The sequence below is a fragment of the Leucopleurus acutus genome (assembly GCF_964270905.1).
Source record: "Leucopleurus acutus genome assembly, chromosome: 10".
Lineage (NCBI taxonomy): Eukaryota > Metazoa > Chordata > Mammalia > Artiodactyla > Delphinidae > Leucopleurus > Leucopleurus acutus.
Window position 1 is genome coordinate 63,996,553 of NC_139153.1, and position 21,933 is coordinate 64,018,485.

General features: G+C 41.4%; 1 protein-coding gene across 1 annotated transcript in view; it reads right to left on the bottom strand.

Moving 5' to 3' along the window:
- LRRC1 (leucine rich repeat containing 1) overlaps window positions 1-21,933 on the bottom strand; it is a gene marked incomplete at its 3' end in the record, with an annotated part of 125,357 nt that overhangs the window by 35,618 nt on the left and 67,806 nt on the right. The window contains exons 3-4 of the mRNA XM_082848913.1: window positions 17,751-17,829; window positions 14,606-14,695 (exon numbers count right to left, since the gene is read on the bottom strand). Coding sequence (XP_082705039.1) covers window positions 14,606-14,695; window positions 17,751-17,829 — 169 coding nt within the window. The remainder of the gene's footprint in view (window positions 1-14,605; window positions 14,696-17,750; window positions 17,830-21,933) is intronic.

A 21,933-nucleotide genomic window follows, 5' to 3' on the forward strand; every position in this document is an offset into this window, starting at 1 on the left:
AGGAGAAAAACCATATGATCATCTCAATAGATGCAGAAAAAGCTATCGACAAAATTCAACACCCATTTATGATAAAAAAGACTCTCCAGAATGTAGGCATAGGGGGAACTTACCTCAACATAATAAAGGCCATATATGACAAAACCACAGCCAACATCATCATCAATGGTAAAAAGCTGAAACCATTTCCACTAAGATCAGGAACAACATAAGGGTGCCCACTTTCACCACTATTATTCAACATAGTTCTGGAAGTTTCAGCCACAGCAATCAGAGAAGAAAAAGAAATAAAAGGAATTTAAATCGGAAAAGAAGAAGTAAAGCTGTCCCTGTTTGCAGATGACATGATACTGTACATAGAGAATCCTAAAGATGATACCAGGAAACTACTAGAGCTAATCAATGAATTTGGTAAAGTAGCAGGATACAAAATTAATGCACAGAAATCTCTTGCATTCCTATACATTAATGATGAAAAATCTGAAAGTGAAATTAAGAAAACACTCCCATTTACCACTGCTACAAAAAGAATAAAATATCTAGGAATAAACCTACCTAAGGAGACAAAAGGCCTGTATGCAGAAAATTATAAGACACTGATGAAAGAAATTAAAGATGATACAAACAGATGGAGAGATATACCATGTTCTTGAATGGAAAGAATCAACATTGTGAAAATGACTCTACTACCCAAAGCAATCTACAGATTCAATGCAATCCCTATCAAACTACCACTGGCATTTTTCACAGAACTAGGACAAAAAAATCTCACAATTTGTATGGAAACACAAAAGACCCCGAATAGCCAAAGCAATCTGGAGAAGGAAAATCGGAGCTGGAGGAATAAAGCTCCCTGACTTCAGACTATACTACAAAGCTGCCATAATCAAGACAGTATGGTACTGGCACAAAGAAAACGAAATATAGATCAATGGAACAGGATAGAAAGCCCAGAGATAAACCCACGCACATATGGTCACCTTATCTTTGATAAAGGAGGCAAGAATATACAATGGAGAAAAGACAGCCTCTTCAATAAGTGGTGTTGGGAAAACTGGACAGCTACATGTAAAAGAATGAAATTAGAACACTCCCTAACAACATACACAAAAATAAACTCAAAATGGATTAAAGACCTAAATGTAAGGCCAGACACTATCAAACTCTTAGAGGAAAACATAGGCAGAACATTCTATGACATAAATCACAGCAAGATCCTTTTTTTTTTTTTTTTTTGCAGTACGCGGACCTCTCACTGCTGTGGCCTCTCCCATTGCGGAGCACAGCTCCAGACGCGCAGGCTCAGCGGCCATGGCTCACGGGCCCAGCTGCTCCACGGCACATGGGATCCTCCTGGACCGGGGCACAAACCCGCGTCCCCTGCACTGGCAGGGGGACTCCCAACCACTGTGCCACCAGGGAAGCCCCAGCCAGATCCTTTTTGACCCACCTCTTAGAGAAATCGAAATAAAAACAAAAATAAACAAGTGGGACCTAATGAAACTTAAAATCTTTTGCACAGCAAACCATAAACAAGACGAAAAGACAACCCTCAGAATGAGATAAAATATTTGCAAATGAAGCAACTGACAAAGGATTAATCTCCAAAATTTACAAGCAGCTCAATATCAAAAAAACAAACAACCCAATCCAAAAAATGGGCTGAAGACCTAAATAGACATTTCTCCAAAGAAGAGATTGCCAACAGACACATGAAAGAATGTTCAACATCATTAATCATTAGAGAAATGCAAATCAAAACTACAATGAGATATCATCTCACACCAGTCAGAATGGCCATCATCAAAAAATCTACAAACAATAAATGCTGGAGAGGGTGTGGAGAAAAGGGAACCCTCTTGCACAGTTGGTGGGAATGTAAATTGATACAGCCACTATGGAGAAAAGTATGGAGGTTCCTTAGTAAACTAAAAATAGAACTACCATACAACCCAGCAATCCCACTACTGGGCATATACCCCTGAGAAAACCATAATTCAAAAAGAGTCATGTACCACAATGTTCATTGCAGCTCTATTTACAATAGCCGGGACATGGAAGCAATCTAAGTGTCCAGCAACAGATGAATGTATAAAGAAGATGTGGCACATATATACAATGGAATATTACTCAGTCATAAAAGGAAACGAAATTGAGTTATTTGTAGTGAGGTGGATGGACCTAGAGTCTGTCATACAGAGTGAAGTCAGTCAGAAAGAGAAAAACAAATACTGTATGCTAACACATATATACGGAATCTAAGAAAAAAAAATGGTCATGAAGAACCTAGGGGCAAGACAGGAATAAAGACGCAGAACTACGCAGAACTACTAAAAAATGGACTTGAGTATATGGGGAAGGGGACAAAGTGAGAGAGTGGCATGGACATATATACACTACCAAATGTAAAATAGATAGCTAGTGGGAAGCAGCCACATAGCACAGGGAGATGAGCTCGGTGCTTTGTGACCTCCTGGAGGGGTGGGATAGGGAGGGTGCGAGGGAGGGAGACGCAAGAGGGACGAGATATGGGGATATATGTATATGTATAACTGATTCACTTCCTTATATAGCAGAAAGTAACACACCATTGTAAAGCAATTATACTCCAATAAAGATGTTAGAAAAAAAAGATTTCAGGATGGAGCCTTCCCCATCAAGGCAACCTGGTCAATTCCACTCCAGCATCTCTGCATATCTTTCAGCAGTACCGAGTAAAGGACACGCTGCTGAGAAGTGATGCATTTGGGGGACCTGAATGCAATTCTGTCTACTTCAGAGGCCAGGCTCTTAACCACAGGCCAAGAGAAACTCCACATGCATTTATCAGCTGCTTCAGTCAACACGTGGTATTATAGAGATGAAAGAAAGCATCCGGTACTTCTAATATTTTTACATATGTGACCAAGGATTAGACACTGAGATGCAAATTGAGAATGACTGGTCTTTAATCCTCCGACTTCTAATAATGATATCAGCAGATTACTATACAACAGACACTGGTGCAAGCGCTTTCCAGGAACTAACTTTTTTTTTTTTTTTTTTTTTTTTTTTTCCGCGGTGCGCGGGCCCTCTCACCGTTGCGGAGCGCAGGCTCCGAACGCGCAGGCTCAGCGGCCATGGCTCACGGGCCCAGCCGCTCCGCGGCATGTGGGATCTTCCCGGACCGGGGCACGAACCCGTGTCCCCTGCATCGGCAGGCAGACACTCAACCACTGCGCCACCAGGGAAGCCCCCAGGAACTAACTTTTATGGATGAGAAAATGGAGGCACAGAGAAGGGACCTGAACAAGGTCTTCCACAACTGGGAAGGGGCAGAGCCAAGATTCACCAGGGAATCTGCGTTTTTAATCACCATCTTCTGCCATCTCTCACCCTTGAGTCTGTGAAGTCAACTTTGTGAATAGGTAATACATGAACCTACATGTATGTAAAATAAAGTATTCAGTAATAAGTTTCCTCCTACTTCTGTCTTTCATCTATCTGGTTTTCTACCACCTAGACCCTCTCACTAGAAATAACCCTTTTTGTTAGATATTTATGTGTTCACCCAGAGTTGCCTTTTATGCAGAGACAAACAGGTATGAATGTATAGGCTTATCTCCTTTTTTTCACACAAAAGGTAGCATCCTATACAGAGCAGATATTTGTCTCCTTTCTTATCTGTACACCCCAGTATTTTTTTAATTGCATAGTATCTCTCTATATAGACCTTAATTTTTTTAACCACTCCCCTAGTAACAGATATTTTACCCTTCAATTTTATTTTCTGGCAAATTATATTTCTATGTGATACCATCAGGAGGACCTCATCCTCCTCCTACAGAAACCACTATCTTCTATCCTCCCTTCACTCCCGCCGTTTTTACCACCAAATGGGGCTTAAAAAAAGAAAAGAAAGACAAACACCTAACAAGCTCCTGCAGAAAGAGTGTGCACAGAAGGCTTTCTTTCCAGAACACTGATCTTAATGTTCTACACGGTCCCTGAGAGCAGGCACAAGAGTTATACTCTTCTGTAAGCCAGAATGTAGGCCAACTATATTTTTAGGATTCTATTTCAGGGACTGGATGAGGGGTTACTTTAAAAAAATTTACATCTGTTCTCCACTATATTTCAAAAATTCCTTTCTAAACCACTTGGATTTTTTTTCCATTTCGGTGGCCAACATCATTAAGAAAGTAAAGAATAAATTAAGGTGCCCCGAGCAAACAAATGGCAGTACAGTATTAAACCATTAAAACATAAAATCTGTAAACATTTACGGCAATAACATTTGACTGGAATGGGGGAGAAACACACATTCATAGTGTTTCTGCTTTTTTAATACCAGATTAGTATTTAAGAAATCTCTAGTTACAAACTTCCTTATGGTGGCTTTGCTCTAGAAATTTTTCTAAAAATTGTTCATTTTGTTTTTGGAACAAATATTTTACAGAAATTTCTGGGCCTCAAAAAAAAAAAAGAAGACCATTAAATACAGTAACAGTTTTCAAAAAGATTGATTCCTCTCAGGCAGCACGTACTAACAGGTCACCGTTCCCAAGGGCAGCAGACACAAAATCACAACCACACACTTGACTTCAATCTGCCAGAGAACCCAGGGCTTATCTGCTTCTTCCACTTCTATTAGCATATGGTGAAAATCAAATCTTTATTGATAATAACCATTTAGTGACTGACCACTGGGTTTTGGGCACCATGCCAGTCCATTGCTTATATTTCTTCTTCTTAAAGAATGCTCTTTTTCAAGGAGAAAATTTAATTAAACAGAGTAGAGATGTCTAGACATATTGAGGCTAACTTAACTTTTTTTTTTTTTTCTGATGCCACCGGTTTCTTTAATGGCAAAGGATATGGAATCTCATGGAGCCAGATACACAAAGTCAAGACACAGCAGCTCCCGATGGAGGCAGAGCCTCCCCAGATTCTCCAAATCCTCCACAAGTTCCCGATGGGGCTTCTATATCCTCCCTACCCCGCCCCCACCCCTCCACAACACCTGGACCTTTTGGAGGCTCTGGCTGTGCAGACCTGCTGATCAGCAGGTGCCAGTAACTGAGACAAAATGACTTCAGCACATTGCCTGTAAGCCTACCTCGGGGAGGAGTGCCTGTAAGAATAAACCTCAGTCCATTTCCCAGGTATAGCCTCATCCCTCGGCAGCACCAGGCTCAAGTTTGCCTAACGTCCATTCTTTTTATTTTTTTCATTGAGATACATTTCACATACTATAATATCCACCTTTACAATGTGTACTATTCAGTGGTTTTCAGTATATTCATAAGGCTGTACAAACATCACCACTACCTAATTCCAGAAAATTTCCATCATCCAAAAAGAAACTTCAGACCCATCAGAAGCCATTCCTTATCCACACCCTGATCCCCTCACCCTGGCCCACCCCACCCCTGCCCCTGGCAACCACTAATTTAATTTGTCTCTACGGATTTACCTATACTGGACATTTCATATAAATGGAATCGTACAACATGTGGCCTTTTCTGTCTGACTTCCTTACTTAACATGTTTTCTAGGTTTATCCACATTGTAGCATGTGTCAGTATCTCACTACTTTTTTTTTTTTTTTTTTTTCGGTATGCGGGCCTCTCACTGCTGTGGCCTCTCCTGCTGCGGAGCACAGGCTCCGGACATGCAGGCCCAGTGGCCATGGCTCACGGGCCCAGCCACTCGGCGGCATGTGGGATCTTCCTGGACCAGGGCATGAACCCGTGTTCCCCGCATTGGCAGGCAGACTCTCAACCACTGCACCACCAGGGAAGCCCCCTCACTACTTTTTATGGCTGAATAATATTCCATTACATAGACATAAGAACATTTTGTTTATCAGTTCATCACTGATGAAAATTTGAGTTGTTTCTGCCTTTTGGCTATTATGAATGATGCTGCTATGAACATCTATGCACACATTTTTTATAGACATATGTTTTCTTTTTTTTAATATAAACTAATTTATTTATTTTTGGCTGCACTGGGTCTTTGTTGCTGCACTCGGGCTTTCTTTAGTTGCGTCGAGTGGGGTCTACTCTTTGTTGCGGTGCGTGGGCTTCTCAATGCAGTAGCTTCTCTTGTTGTGGAGCACGGGCTCTAGGCGTGCGGGTTTCAGTAGTTGTGGCACACGGGCTCAGTAGTTGTGGCACATGGGCTTAGTTGCTCTGCGGCATGTGGGATGTTCCCGGACCAGGGCTCGAACCCGTGTCCCCTGCGTTGGGGACATATGTTTTCCCCATATGAAAACATATGTTTCATATGTTTTCAATTATCTTGGGTAAACATAACAAGGAGTGGAACTGCTGGGTCATATAGTAACTATGTTGAACTTTTTGAGGAAGGACCTGCTCCCTCAAATGAGGGGCTGCATCTTTTTTATTGAAGTATAGTTGATTTACAATATTGTGTTAGTTTCAGGTGTACAGCAAAATGATTCAGTTATATATATATATATATATATATATATATATATATATATATACACTTTTTTCAGATTCTTTTCTATTATAAGTTATTACAAGATATTGAATATAGTTCCCTGGGCTATACAGTAGGTCCTTGTTGTTTATCTATTTTATATATAGTAGTGTGTGTCTGTTAATCCCAATCCCCTAATTTATCCCTCACCACCTTTCCCCTTTGGTAACCATAAGTTTGTTTTCTATGCCTGCAAGAGTGTTTCTGTTTTCTAAATAAGTTCATTCGTGTTATTTTTTAGATTCCACATATAAGTGATATCATATATTTGTCTTTCTCTGTCTAGCTTACTTCACTTAGTATGATAATCTCTAGGTCCATCCATGTTGCTATAAATGGCATTATTTCATTCTTTTTTACGGCTGAGTAATATCCCATTGTATATATATACCCCATCTTCTTTATCCATTTATCTGTCAATGGACATTTAGGTTACTTCCATGTCTTGGCTATTGTATTAAATAGTGCTGCTATGAACACTGGGGTGCATGTATCTTTTCGAATTAAGAGTTTTCTCCAGATTCATACCCAGGAGTGGGACTGCTGGATCATACAGTAAACCTTTTTTTTGTTTTTTAAGGAGCCTCCATACTGTTTTCCATAGTGGCTCCACCAATTTACATTCCCTAAGCTGCATCATTTTAAATTCCCACCAATAATGTATGAGGGTTTCAATTTTTCCACCAACATTCATGCATCTTTTTGATGACAGTCATCTAATGGGTGTGAAGTGGTGTATCATTGTGGTTTTGATTTGCATCTATCTGATGACTAATGATGTTGATCATCTTTACATGTGCTTATTGGCCATCTGTATATCTTCTTTGGACAAATTATTCAAATTCTTTGCCTCTTTTTAATTGGGTTATTTGTCTTTTTAGTGTTGAGTGGTAAGATTTCTTTATGTATTCTAGATATATGATTTGCAAATATTTTCTCCCACTTGTAAGTTGTCTTTTCACTTTGTTGATAGTATCCTTTGATGCAAGAAAGCCTTTGATTTTGATGAAATCCAATTTACCCATGTTTTCTTTTGTTGTTCAGACTTTTCATGTCATATCTAAGAAACCACTGACTAATCCAATGTCACAAAGATTTACCCCTATGTTTTCCTATCAAAGGTTTAACTCTTACATTTAGGTCTCTGCTCTATTTAATTTTTGTATGTGGTGTGAGGTAGGGGTGCGACTTCATTCTTTTGCATGTTGATGGATATTTAGTTGTCCCAACAGCATGTGTTGAAAAGACTATTTGTCCTCAGGCTTCCCTGGTGGCGCAAGTGGTTGAGAGTCCACCTGCCGATGCAGGGGACACGGGTTCGTGCCCCGGCCTGGGAAGATCGCACATGCCGCGGAGTGGCTGGGCCCGTAAGCCATGGCCGCTGAGCCTGCGCGTCCGGAGCCTGTGCTCTGCGACGGGTGAGGCCACAACAGTGAGAGGCCCGCGTACCACACACACACACACAAAAAAAACTATTTGTCCTCATTGAATTGTTTTGGCACTCTTGTCAAAATTGGTTAACCATAAATGCAAGGGTTTATTTCTGAATTTCCAATTCTATTCCATTGATCTGTATGTCTATTCTTATGCCAGTACCACATAGTCTTGATTGCTGTAGCTTTGCAGTTAAGTTTTGAAATCTGGAAGCATGACTCCTCCAACTTTGCTCTTCTTCTTTAAGACTGCTTTGGCTATCCTGAGTCTCTCATACTTCCATATGAATTTTAGGATCAACTCATCAATTCCTACAGAAAAGCCAGCTAGGATTTTGATGGGGATTGAGTTGATCTGTAGATTAATTTGGGGAGTACTGTTATCTTAACAATATTAAGTCTTCTAATCCATAAACACAGGATGTCTTCCCATTTATTTAGGTCATTTTTAACTTCTTTGAACAATGTTTTGTAGTTTGCAGTGCACATGTCTTACATTTCTTCTGTTAAATTTATTCCTAAGTATTCTATTCATTTTGGTGCTTTATAAGGGGAATTGTTTTCTTAATTTCATCCTGGATTGTTCAGTGCTATTACATAGAAATACAACTGATTTTTGTACATTCATCTTGTATCCTATAACCTTGCTGAATTCATTTATTAGCTCTAATAGTTTCCTGTGGATTCCTTAGGATTCTCTATACACAATATCATGTCTGTCTGCAGGCTGCCTCACTTTCGATAAGCAAAAAAATGCAGTTTGTGATTTACTTGAGTAGAAATTGATACAACTGGTCTCAAGAAAACTATTTTCACTATCAACAAGCTCTTTTGAGAGAAAAATTCATTCACACTTCGTACCAACGTTTGAAAACTCTTTAAAGCAAAATTATCCTTTCGGGCTTGACCGGTAGAATCTTCCAGGTGTGTTTAGCGATAGTAAAAAGTCATTGTCACTTGGCACTGTTTTCAAGGGCCTATCTGAAAAATCCGTTCTATTCGGACAGTTTTCTTAAAGCCCATCCCGGACTTGGAACTCTACTCTCGAAGGTCCTATGAAGGTCTCCCTCCTCCTCCACCGCTGCCCTTCTGTGCTAAGTGTCACCTTCGATGATAAAGTCCTTTACTTAACTTTACCCCAACTTTTTCTAAGAGGGATTTAAAGAGGTCTTTAAAAAGTGCAAATATGTAAAAAGTTTCATGAATGAGAAAATGAGGGCCGGGCAAGGGAGGAGGAAACTAGTGTGCTCAGTGGGGCACCTGCAGCAAAGGAAATGCAGCTTTTTCCAGGGAGAAACCAAGTTCAAACCCCCGCTCTACCACCCACCAGCGACACACACACACACACACACACACACACACACACACACGGGCAGATTACTTACCCCCATTTTACAGACAAAGCTAATGAAACTAGGGATGGTTCATGCTAACCTGTGAGTAGGGTGCTGTAACAGGACAGGTGTGCCCATCAGAGCACTGCCCCGCCTCCCCCCCACCCACTGTGCACGCCACGCAGCACCTCTGCTCCCAGGTCTCCAGGTCCTTTCATCCCATGGAAACTAACACAGCTGCTCTCGCTGATCGTGGGAACCAGCTCTGAGCTTTCTGGCAACAAAAGCAGAAAGGGAAATGTGATAAATGTCAGAACTGTTATTAAAAGGAAGACGCTTACAGTTCTCCCGGTGAGGCATTTTTCCCTCTAAAAAATAAATATTTTAAAAATCTCTCCCTAGTGGCTCCTTATATGGGGGAAATTAAGCAATATTAATGGATAATAATTATTCTTCAGTAGAAGATTTCAGGGCAATGGAAGCAGGTTCTTTTCATAGTTGTTTCTTTATGTCAACCTTTTATAGAAACTATATAGCATTTAGCCCAAAAAGTGACAGTGGAGGAACAGGTTAATGAGGTCCCAACACAAAGCGTCTGGAACCTAACTGGATCATCTACGATGTCAGCTTGGAAACCAGCAGCATGCAGGAGGTAACACTGTGCACCTCGTCCCACGAACTTGTTCAGCGTGTCAGAGCCACGGCAGGGTCAGTAGAGACACAAAGAGGGTCTCAGACCCAGAGCCCCACGGCTACAGGAGACAAGGTGGCCTGGATGCACACGCTAACAGACACACACACACACACACACACACAATCAAACACTGAACTAGCCTTCTGTGCGCAGACAAAGCACTCAAGGGCTGATTGTGTGCGCGATGTGGGGGGAGGGGAGGGGCGGTCAGGGAATCTGAGTCTGGGATCTATTTCACCTCTTCCAATCACTGGAGAAGGTTTCATGAAAGAGGCAGAATTTCAACCATTAGGTGGGGGAAAACCTCAGCCAGTTTGTAAAGAGAGGAGGCAGGTAAAGAATTTTGAAGTTCACTTTCATAAAAGGCTTTGAAGCTCTCTGCTTGGTTTGAGCAGAGCTCAGCGGGATCTATAACCCAGTGAAAACTCCCCAATGCATGCTGCTACAATAAACAAGCACCACCAAGCATCTGAAACAGGGGTCTCCAAACTTCGAGTGAAACACATATACAGCAGACTTTTTAAATGAAAATATTATATGTAACACCGATACAAAAAAAAAAAAAAAAAAAACTTTAAAGCTAATAGCAGAGCTGTGGTGGTACAAACAGGGACCAGCAGAGACCACAAACCAGGGCACTGGTCCACACTCTCCACAACTCGCGGCAGAGACTTCCCGGGAACACCTAGGGGCCCAACAAGGCAGAGTTTGAGAACCACTGGTCTCTGGCTTAAGGGACTCCCAAACAGTCTGCTCTAGAGTGGTGGTCCCCACACGTTTAAGAGTAAACCTTCATAATCCTTCTATTTATTTTAAAAAAATATATAGATGCACTATGTGCCATTACATTGTACACATTATAAAATATATAAAACCAAAAAAATTTAAGTAGAAGATAAAACAAAAGAAAAAATATTTTTAAATATTTTACTAAAGATACAAAAATCTTTCTGGCTCTCATTAGTGAAAGCAATGAGACTGAAAATACTGTATTATGTAGTAAATCTTTTGTTTTACATTTGGGGACAAAACTGATTCTAAATGATTTGTTTTGATACTTGTTTAATGGCTGTAACAGGTGAAAAAGACACCTCACAAAGTTACACTGATCCAAGAACTGCGTCATCAGCTGCACTTATTAAATCACCTTAGGACCAATTTTTTCAAATTTCTTCTGATTATGGAAAGGTCTTTGCTGAAATTCAGCTGATAAATTCCCATCTTCCCCAACATCAAACACTTGCTCATAAAGACTAATCAGAAGGTGTATTTTTCTATTTTTAACAAAGGGGTTTTAAAACACCCATTGAAGGTGAGTTCGTTTCCCGCTCTTTGTTAGGTATCACCTTTCCTTTGAAGGACCAAGTAATGTGCTCACGGGCCATCACAGAAAAGAGTCAGCAAACTTGAGACACTTTTATTCTAGTGAAAGAAAAATGTGTGCTTTTGCACGGAGTAGCCCGTATAACTCTCTGTGGTTCAAAAGATTTTCCTGATCATTTCTCATCTTGCCACAAGTATTATGAAGATTCTACTACCTGAGAGACTTGCTTTATCAAGGTAACTGCACTGACGGTTACCTGGCACGTAGCCACGCCCTGTAGGACATGAACCACCTGGGTGATGCTGGCTGCTGCTCATCACCGACAGCTGATGCTGCAGACTGCCAAGCACCCAAACAGTGCACTCAGCAATTCCGTCGGCAGCAAGCTACTGCGCACTGAGGCAAACTCACGGGACCTCTGCACGCCTGTCGAGGACAGTGCATCTTTGCAAAGCGGTGACGAACGCCGAGGACGTGGAAAAGGAAATGCCATGGTATTTTGAGAAGCTGGGCAGGTGCCCATCGGGTAACCCACCTCCCAGAGCACAGATTTGGGGATGTTTAAGAAGGAAATACAAATATTCAGTCTTTCAATGTATACTATTACTTTTTCGAATAGCTGCTAGGTTGTTAGGACAAAAATGCTTATCAAGTTGTTTGGACCTGACTACTTAAAAAATGGACTGTTAGGTGTCGCTAGGGGAATGAGGAGAAAGTCGCTGAGCCCCTCAGGGCCACGGGAGGTGGCTGTCCTACAGTGACGGGGGTGGAGTGGGGGAAAAGCAGGCCTGGGGCCAGGAGCGCCGGACTCCACCTCCAACTCTGCCATCAACGCCCGAATGCTCTTCAAACTGCCGTCAGCGAATCACACGGGATGGGACAGGATGCCCTCAGCTCCGAGGCCCTGCAAGGCTGCCTGTCCTAAAGGCTGGGCTCTCTCCTCCAGGCGGGACACGCCCACCCGATCCTGGAGAAACCCACAGTTCTCCCAGTTAAGGCCACGTGCTGTGCCAGGTGCCGAAAGGAGACGCCGAGATCCCATCGTCAACTGAGGCTCAAAAGGCCAATGCTGAGGTAGCTGCCCCATCCGACCAAACAGGCAGGGTTAATTTATGCCCAAACCTCCACTTCAGAATCCACAGAGACAACAGTGAGTATCCGTCATGCAAGTGGCCAATCGATGTCATTTTCGTATTTTTTGTAAGACCCGATCTTTGTGCCTTGTTTACGATACCATACTGTATCTGAGAAGTATTCTGGTTACTAAATATTTGGTTAAATCCTCCAGAGCAACCATGTGGGAATCTTCGGGAAACTGAAGAGTCCCTCCCAAGAGGAAAGTTGGTAAGTGTCAAATAACGATTTGTTTAAAGTACAGTATGCTTATGCAAACAGAAGATCTCCTGGACAGTCACCAACTCAGCCGTTTCAAGTGCCTTTTCAGCACCGTCCAGGGCACAAGAGGGGTCCAGTCTTCCCCAGGGAGGAGTCTGCTCTCCGTTTCTTTCTACTAAGTGAGAACGGACACATAAACCCTAAGTCCAACAGGAAGAAACCATGGAGTCTCTCGCTACGGTAACAAAACCAGGAATAGGAAACTTCCCGTTTCCCATTAATTTTCACCAGCTGACCTAATAAAAATCAGTTGATTCACTCCTCTAACCGATATTCTTACTTTCTGGGTGATTATTCACCACACGGTTCAAGTTCAAAGTGGCATTTTATTTTGGAAACAAGCGGTATATACGAGGCTGTAATAATAACACAAGCTGATTAAATCTAAACTTGAAACAAAACAAAAAACTGCCCTTATTACTGATCAAAAAAGCAGATACACAAGAAACGCTGAACGTTGACAAAAACAAACACAGATATTAACAGAAAAGTGGCATAAAGACTATTGTAAATTATCCTGAAAGGATTGTTAAGTAACATTTTCCATAAAAACAATGCAGTAGGGAGTGAGAGGGAACTCTGGTTTAATAAGAACATATTTTCTCTCAAAGCATGAAACCTGTTTAAAAAGACATGAATGAGGGGATGGAAGGGGCAGCCATCAGGCCAGTGGGAGGCCGGGGAGAGTGGAGGAGGGTCTCAAGGGAATTAGATTCCAGAGACCCCGAGGGGCAGGAGGAGGGCAGCAGCAGTATTTCAGTGGCTATTATATTAATTAGAAATATATGAAACTTGACACAGCAAGAGTGCGGTGCATGAAATCCATGGCAAAACACTGTTAATTTCCTCCACAACGGGTACCATGAACTCAGGGACCCTCTTGTCTCTGTCCCTTCCTGAGAGCTAAGGGGCACAGTTCTTAATCAGCACATGTGCTGGCCCAGGGTCCAAGCATCAGCGTGAACCTCAGAGGAACAGAGACCTGCAGACGGAAACAGGGCAGCCAGCCGTCCTCTTCCTGCAAGGAGGGGACACAGGGGGCTTCAGACGTCTGGCAAGAGAACCTTTGCAGAACAGACCCAGATACACTGCAGTTCCCCAAAAGGCGAGCTTCTGTTTTATCTTAGAACTTAGGCAGGACGGGTAAGCCCGAGAGAAATCCTTTATGACGGCAGGACACACCGGTCCACCAGTGTCAGCTGGCCACGGTGGGCTTTTAAGTGGTCAAGCATGAGCCACCAGACTGCTTTAAGCCAATGTCTGTCCTGAAGGGATGGAGAAGACGAGAAGACCTACTACGATAATTCCATCAATCAGTTCATCTGTGGGAACGGTGCAAAAGAACACTGATTCACCAGCATACAGTTTCTCCACAGGATTTTATTTCTTGACATGGCTGTCCTCCCTGACCTCCGAGCCAGCATCGTGGACACGTGCCCGTCCCATCCCACCCCTCTCCCTAGCCCACCCCCCCTCCCCACACACACACATATCATGCCTGCTCTCCAGACACACCACCCTAACTCCCTGTTCCCAGGTCCACGGCACACAAACGCTGTCAGAGCTGCTGTTTAGAGCACATGCCCTATGTTTTCAATGAAATTACTAGGAGTAGTCGTTTCTGACAGTATTTAATAACCACCTATATAACACATGCTACTTCGCTTCAATTAACTACTCTGGAATCCATCGGTTTAGAGAAAACTTCAAAACAAATTAGGTTTTTCACTAGTAACAAGTAGCAGCATCCTTTTTAACCATTAAAATTTAGGGGCAACTGGATGCAAAAACGCAGAGGCTTTCTTGAGGGAGATATTGAAGACTGGCTAAACGGCTTTCTGAGTAGAAAAACAAGACCTGTAAAAGCGAAGGAAGTGGAGTTGATGATATAAACGCCCTTTCACCCTGTATACGCAAACTTCACATAAAAACTTACTTGCCAATATTTTCAGGCAGAGACTGCAGTGAGATGTCATTTACAGAAAGACATGTCAAATTCTGCAATTCAGGAAAGCTTTCTGGCAATCTAAAACAAAAAATAAAAAGGTTGTTATAGTTGAAAAAGAGAAGTGCATATATGGTGCATACTAACATAAATATAAAGACTTCTTCTGTATGCTGACTGAAATCACCTCCTAAAATTACTTTATGTATGGCACATTTGTCTTGTCTTTCTATTTATAAGGAAAAAAATAAGGACCTGGTCTACCTAGCAGTACCGGGGTATGATAAATACTTGCTGACAGGGTGATCCAGAAATAATTAGAGGAAAGATATTCAAGCTGTAAGAATAAAGGAGAAACAATGTTGTGAGCCTACCGAGTGTATGGCTATGAAAGAAAATGATATAGTTCCTGAAGCCGAAAGTGCCTAAGAGTGAAAATACTTTATTGATTAACAGAAAATAGAAATTTTAGTCCACAATATTATAATAAAACACAAGAGAGTTGCTTGATTTTTTTTTTCTTCCTGTAGCTTACAATACCCAGAGCAAAGCTACAGATTACTTACAATTGATCAGCTGACAGCCAATTGCTACTTTCTTAATATTTTTCTTTTGATTTGATTTAATATGCCAATCATGTGAGATGATTATATGTTTCACAACGTTCTACACAAAGAGAAATTCTGTATACTTCCCTTAGGCTACTGAAGAGTGAGGATTCAAAATAAAAGTATTATTTAAATACCTGCAAAGAAAGTTTACCTTCAATATTTCTATGGTTACTAGTATTTGGAGAGGAAAAAACACAAACTGAAAGCAAAAAACATCTCATTGCATCTAAAATGCTTATACATAAATCTGCTAACATGGAGAAAAGAACACATAACTCATTTTTTTGCAGGGGGTGGTGAGGACTTCTTGCCTTAGTGATAGTCTCTAGATTAGAATCGTTCATTTCTTTCCTCTTTCTAGGTTTCTTTTTTTTTTTTTTTTTTTTTGCGGTACGCGGGCCTCTTACTGTTGCGACCTCTCCCATTGCGGAGCACAGGCTCCGGACGCACAGGCTCAGCGGCCATGGCTCACGGCCCAGCCGCTCTGCAGCATGTGGGATCTTCCCAGACCAGGACACGAACCCTTGTCCCCTGCATCGGCAGGTGGACTCCCAACCACTGTGCCACCAGGGAAGCCCCTCTAGGTTCCTTTTTTAAAAAACAATTCCTATGCTGTTTGACATCTAATACAGGTAATTCCAAACTTCAAAACCAAATGCAGGCCCCGAAAGACAAGAGTATTAACTAGGATTTTCATAATCGATGAAATACATTCTCAGGAATGGTTTTTACAAAGTTGCAACCTCTTCCATAGTGTAATACAGCTAAGATTTTTTTAATTTATATATCAAAAGATGCAACTTAACAGTTCTGAGTTTTTACCAGAAACTATATATAATGTTAAAACTAGCTAAAATGATCGTAAATATAAGGAAATTGTATCTTTAAATGGCTGATCTGCTTTTTTCACTGGCTCTTAACATTAAGAGCCAAACTAGTGATGTGACCCGATGAGGAAGGCCAGACTTAAGGTCGGGAGAGAGGAAAGCTAGTCTGAGCTGCTGCTCAGAGGCTGCATGACCTTGAGAGGTCATTTCACCTCTTGGAGCCTCAGTTTGTTCAGCCATAAAATCACTAGGCCACGCTGAATAATTTTTAAGGTCCCTTCAACTCACAGACATCGTCTTAATTCTTAAAAGAGCACACCTGCCAAATTAAAACGGCTTTCCTTTAAGAAACCTGCCAAAAACAAGTCCAGGGTGAAAACTGAGTAAGGCCTCATACGATGCAGTGTGTTCTGGTCAAGAGAGTTTTGAAATGATGATAAAGTCACATATCAGCAGACATTAGGGGAAAAACACTAAAGAAGTAGACAAGGGGATTAAGCAACTGAAGAGTTAACAAAAAAACTCCAGAACAGCATAATATTTCCCAGCTGCCCAACCCTACGAGCTGCCTTGAGCACAAATAGCTCAGTTCAGTTCAACAAACACTGAGGGCTCACTCCATTCCAGAAAGTACAGTAGGGCTGCAGATAGAACCGTAAATGACAGAGGAATATATCTCGTTGGCGGGCCTTGGTCAAAGTGATCATTTACGTGTAGGTTTCGAGTGTTATGAGAAAAGTACGCAGAGAGGGTTACAGGGCCCAGAGGAGGGGCCTCGGTGAGTCGTCAGGAAAGGCCTCCTGAAGAAATGTGATGCTCAGGCTGCATCTTAAAGGAGAGCGAAAGGGTTGGCACCGTCAAAACGAGGGGGAGTGAAATCAGAGACCTGGAGCCCTTTATTACAGAGGCCACAACATCAGACAAGGCAATTGAGGGCCATGCAGGTGGAAAGGCCGGCCAAGGTCAGACAGAGGGCGGTGGGGAGGCTGCACAGCACACCAGGAGCTCCCACTTGATCTTACAGGGACGGGGAGCTACAGAAAGGTTTGAGAAAGAGGGACAACCATACAGATGATGGTTAAGAAAGAGGACAAGACGTGACAACAGTGGTGAGTTAGAAAGCTATCAGGCTAGAGCCTACTAGAGTACTATTTTTCATAAAAATAAATATTACTAGTAACATAATAACTAAAATTCAAAAGACAAAAACCAGAATTGTTTTTAAGACATATTTATACTTCTTAAAAATAAGCAGATACGGGAAAAACAAAACGAAATAGGGCATTCCCCAGCACTCCATACCCAAGAAGATCCAAGCAATTTTGAGACAGATGAGATGAATCCCAAATTTTAACTCAATCTCAATTTTTCTAGACACTTTAAAAAAAAACAAAAAAAAAGGGAATGAAAAGGAAAGGAAGAGTACTTTCCTTTCTTCGAGGTTGCTTACAGAGTCTTGAGAAATTTTATAAATGGGCCCACCTGGCCCAGAGAGACATCTAGAATGGACTCTGGAGGGCTGGTCCCTGCATTGCTGTTTGGGCATCAACTCAGTTACCCTGGCAACACAGGCGCCTGGAATCCACTGGTCAGCGGGCTCACGACTGAGCCAGGAGCCACAGGAGGGGCTCCTGACGTCCCCGTGTTCAAAAAGGGTACCCTTAGTACTATGGACAGAAAAGCAAGCAGAAAGGTTACCTAGTCAGTGGGTTTCCGCTGAAGTCAGCGATCTGTAGTGCTTTACAGAATGAGATGCTCTCTGGAATTTCAGGAATATCTGCAGAAGGAAAGAAAATGTCTATCACTGACCACGACTGTTAACAGTTTTCATCATCCTCAAGATGGACCACAGTCGCAAGGGAATATCTACAAAGTACTAACTCCGCTCAAACATGGCATGGATTCCTAAAGTATTTTTCTACACTTATTTTACATTTGCTTTCCTAATATAAGATATATTCTAAACAGAAGCACGTTCAAGAAAAACATAAAAAACAACCACCCCACCAAGTCCCATCACCTCATCAAAACTCACTGAGGGCATTCGGTTGGTAATTCCCTGTAGGCTTTATTTCCCCTATGTTTTCATATGGTTATATCAGTACAAAGTATTCTAAAGTATGCATTTTTAAATTATGGAATTTCTTCTGATTATAGGCATATTTGGAAAATACAGAAAACTCCAGTGAAGAATAAAAAACCACCAACATTCCCATCACCCAGAGACAATATTTTATTCTGATGTATGTTTTTAATTGTCAGACACACATACAGAGTGTGTGTATAAATAGATCATATTTCAAAATACTAGGTTCAAGCTTCACTTTATGTTATTTTACAAACTTTTTCCCCTGTCATTATTTTTCCAAATAGTTTCCCATTCTTAGTGGCACAAAAGCCCACTGCACACATTTTCATATTTCATGTAACCAATCCCCAGTTGTTGGACATTTAGGTTGTTTCCAAGTTCCTAACGTTATAATTATATTTATGTCCATTTATGGTTATTTCCTTAGGCTAAGCTCCCAGAGTGTAATCACTGTGTCAGAGGCACTAACACCTCTGCAGCACTTGACAAATACTGCTAAATTGCCTTCGAGGGGGCAAGGTACACCTTTATACTTCCACCACCCGATTCAACATCTTTCCCTTCTTCCTTTCTTTCTCTTACATTTGAAAAACCGCCCATGTTATTGGTAAAATAGTCTGGCAACATTTTCTTTTATATTCCTTTGATTACTAATGAGGCTGAATATTTTTCCCCACGTTTACCTGCCACTAAACATTGCGATTCTTGAAATGACCAAAAATGCTATTTTAAATTCCTCTTTCTCTTGGTTTAAACCCTGAGGTTACAGCTTTCAGGGCTGGAAAAGGTTAGTTCATAGCATTTAATTTCAAGAATACATTTATTTTGGACATACTAATGTTAAGAAGGGCTAAAATAGAAAAGGCTCTCTTGATCCCATGCCATTTCTTCCACCAGCTCGACAAAGGCAAGCAGAGCCAAAACATACCAAATATTTCTAAATTGGGGGTGAAAAGGAGACAGGAGAAATAAAGGGAAAAATGGATGCCCTGCTCCAACACCACAAAGTAATCAGAAGCTACATAAAAGCTCCAAGTACAAATTTAAAAGCTGCAAATATTTAAATTTGTGGTAACATTTGCCTCACACAATTCTCTGCCTTGCATGGTCGTATAAGGTAATGAAGAATACATACTATTAATGATCCTAGTTTCATAAATATGATAGCAGTATATACATATATATATATACACATACACACACATATATACACACAAACATACATACATATGTACACATACATGTGTGCATGTATGTGTGTATACATGCATGTTGCATGCATGTGTACACATACATACACACTATATATATGTGTGTGTGTATATATATATGGCTTATCCACATTAAGAATGAACTAGTGAATATAACAAAAAGGAGGTGGACTCCCAGCTATAGAGAACAAGCTAGTGGTCACCAGTTGGGTGGGGGGCAGTATAGAGGGAGGGAAGCAGGAGGTACAAACTATTAGGTATAAAATAAGCTACAAGGATATATTGTACAACCCAGGGAATATAGCCAATATTTTATAATAACTATAAATGGAGCATAAGCTTTAAAAATTGTGAATAACTATATTGTACACCTGTAACTTAATACAATATTGTACATCAACTAGACTTCAATTTTAAAAAAAGGAAAAGACCGAAAAAACAAAAGAAGGAACGAACAACGGTACATCCATCCATCATTACAGGACCAGCACGGCTATCCAGGGTGTGAGGCCTGCCCAGGTAAAAGGTGCTGGTCAGCCCTGCACTCCTGACTGTCCCTCCTCGGCCACCATTTCAGGTCCTAGTGAGCAGTTTTTATAAGGCTGAAAAAAGAGGTGCAAGGGCTGCACCCGTCACCTCACAAGTGCTAGGGAAGATCAAGCTGGCACCCACACACACACTGTACAGCAGCTTTCTGCTTGATCTGAGGAAAAGATCAAGGAAACAGAGAAAGAGGAAAGGCACATCAATTTGGTAGAAGTCTTTAATATTTCTCAGACCATCAGAAACATCCCTGAAGCTCAGGAAGATGGGCCTACCAAGGAACACATGAACTCTGGTCGGGGCTGGTCTGGAGTCAGGGTATCTGAGGGTAACAACAGCAACTTCCAGAGAACACAGCTGGACCCAGTCCAGACAGAGCTGCCTTGTAGGAAGACATTCCATCCCTAGGCAAACCAGCTTGTACACAAGATCGGCAAACAGAACATAGGTCTCAACTCCAAAGACCATTTCTTTCTACCATACGCATGTTGCTAATTTAACTGAAAAGAAGGTATTTGCCTGTAAAAATAAGAGCTTTAGACAAGGAAGGCAACAGTGTGGCTAGAAGAGTCCTGCTTACTGGTTTGCTTTAAATTACTAAAATTATCAGAGCAGAAAACTAAGGAAGGGAACGTCTGTTCCTTCTTAAATACTTAGCTAAAATATCACACCCTCAGGGACACCTCCTTTGGGCCCCAAGATTCGGTTGGATCCCCGTGCTCTCAGGTTCCTGAAATCTGTTACAGTTTTAGTTAAATAATTGTTTGGTGATGGTCAATCTCCCTTATTGAACTCTAGGCTCACTGGGAAGAAAGACCATGTGGGCCTTGTCTGTTGCTGTTTCCCCAAAGCTGACATAGTGCAGTCGGCCTACAGGTTCCACATCTGGGAATTCAACCAACTGTGGATCAAAATATTAAAAAAATATTCCAGAAAGGTCCAAAAAAAGCAAAACTTCAATTTGCCTCATTGGGCAACTATTTATACAGTATTTAAATTGTATTTACAACTGTTTGCATTGTAATAGGTATTATAAGTAATCCAGAGGTGATTTAAAGGATATGGGAAGATATGCAAAGTTATATGCAAATACTATGCCATTTTACATAAGGGATTTGAGCATCCTCGGATTTTGGTATTTTGTCCTCCACGGAGGCCGAGGGGTAACTGTACTAAGCTTAAACAGCCCACGGGTACTGAATGAATAAATGAGAAACTCACATTGCTAAATCTCTGCAAAGACAGTTGCTCTCTAATCTGAGTCATGAAATATCCCCTGTAGGGTGGGTATTATCTCTGTTTTACTAGTAAGAAAACTGCTTGGTCCCAGATCTCTTACAAGAGATAGTATAAAGGCTGCAGGTTATTCCCAGCTGCAATCCCCTTTAACTGTCTTCCAAGTGTTTTCCTCTGGACAAATGTGAGGTTTAAGACTAAACATATGAAAAACTATAGACAAAAACCACTTCTCAATGAGGCCAAGGCTGACCACCAACCTTTTCTGCATTTCTGAGGTCTGCACCCTCGGATAAACTATTTAACCTACCTGTGCCTAAATTCCTTATCTGTAAAATGGGTCATCAACAGATATTTTCAAATTATACCAGTATATCATACCTTAAGTGCTGCAGAAGTTCAGAGAAGGGAGAAAATGAAACAAAGAAGGACACTTACACTTTGAACCAAATAAGAGTAGAGGAGCAGCATAGGCAGGACATGTGACACTGGATGCAAAGTGGGGAGAGGGTAGGCCCTGGGCACAGTTTGCCTGAACTTCAGGATATCAGTTTGGGGGTGTCTGGAGAGGAGGCCGGAGAAATCTCTTGACAGAAGACTACCAATGCCAGGCTGAGCTGTTTACAATTAATTTGCCAGACAAGGAGTTTCCTCTTCTCTAAAAGAGGGATAATCACAGCTCCAGCTTAGGGTTGCAAAAGAATAAAGGAGAGTCACACAAATAAAAGCACATGGTACACTCTACTGGACCTCTTTCTTATACTGGGTGGGGGATCAGTAGAGAGGACCACTATTTTCCATT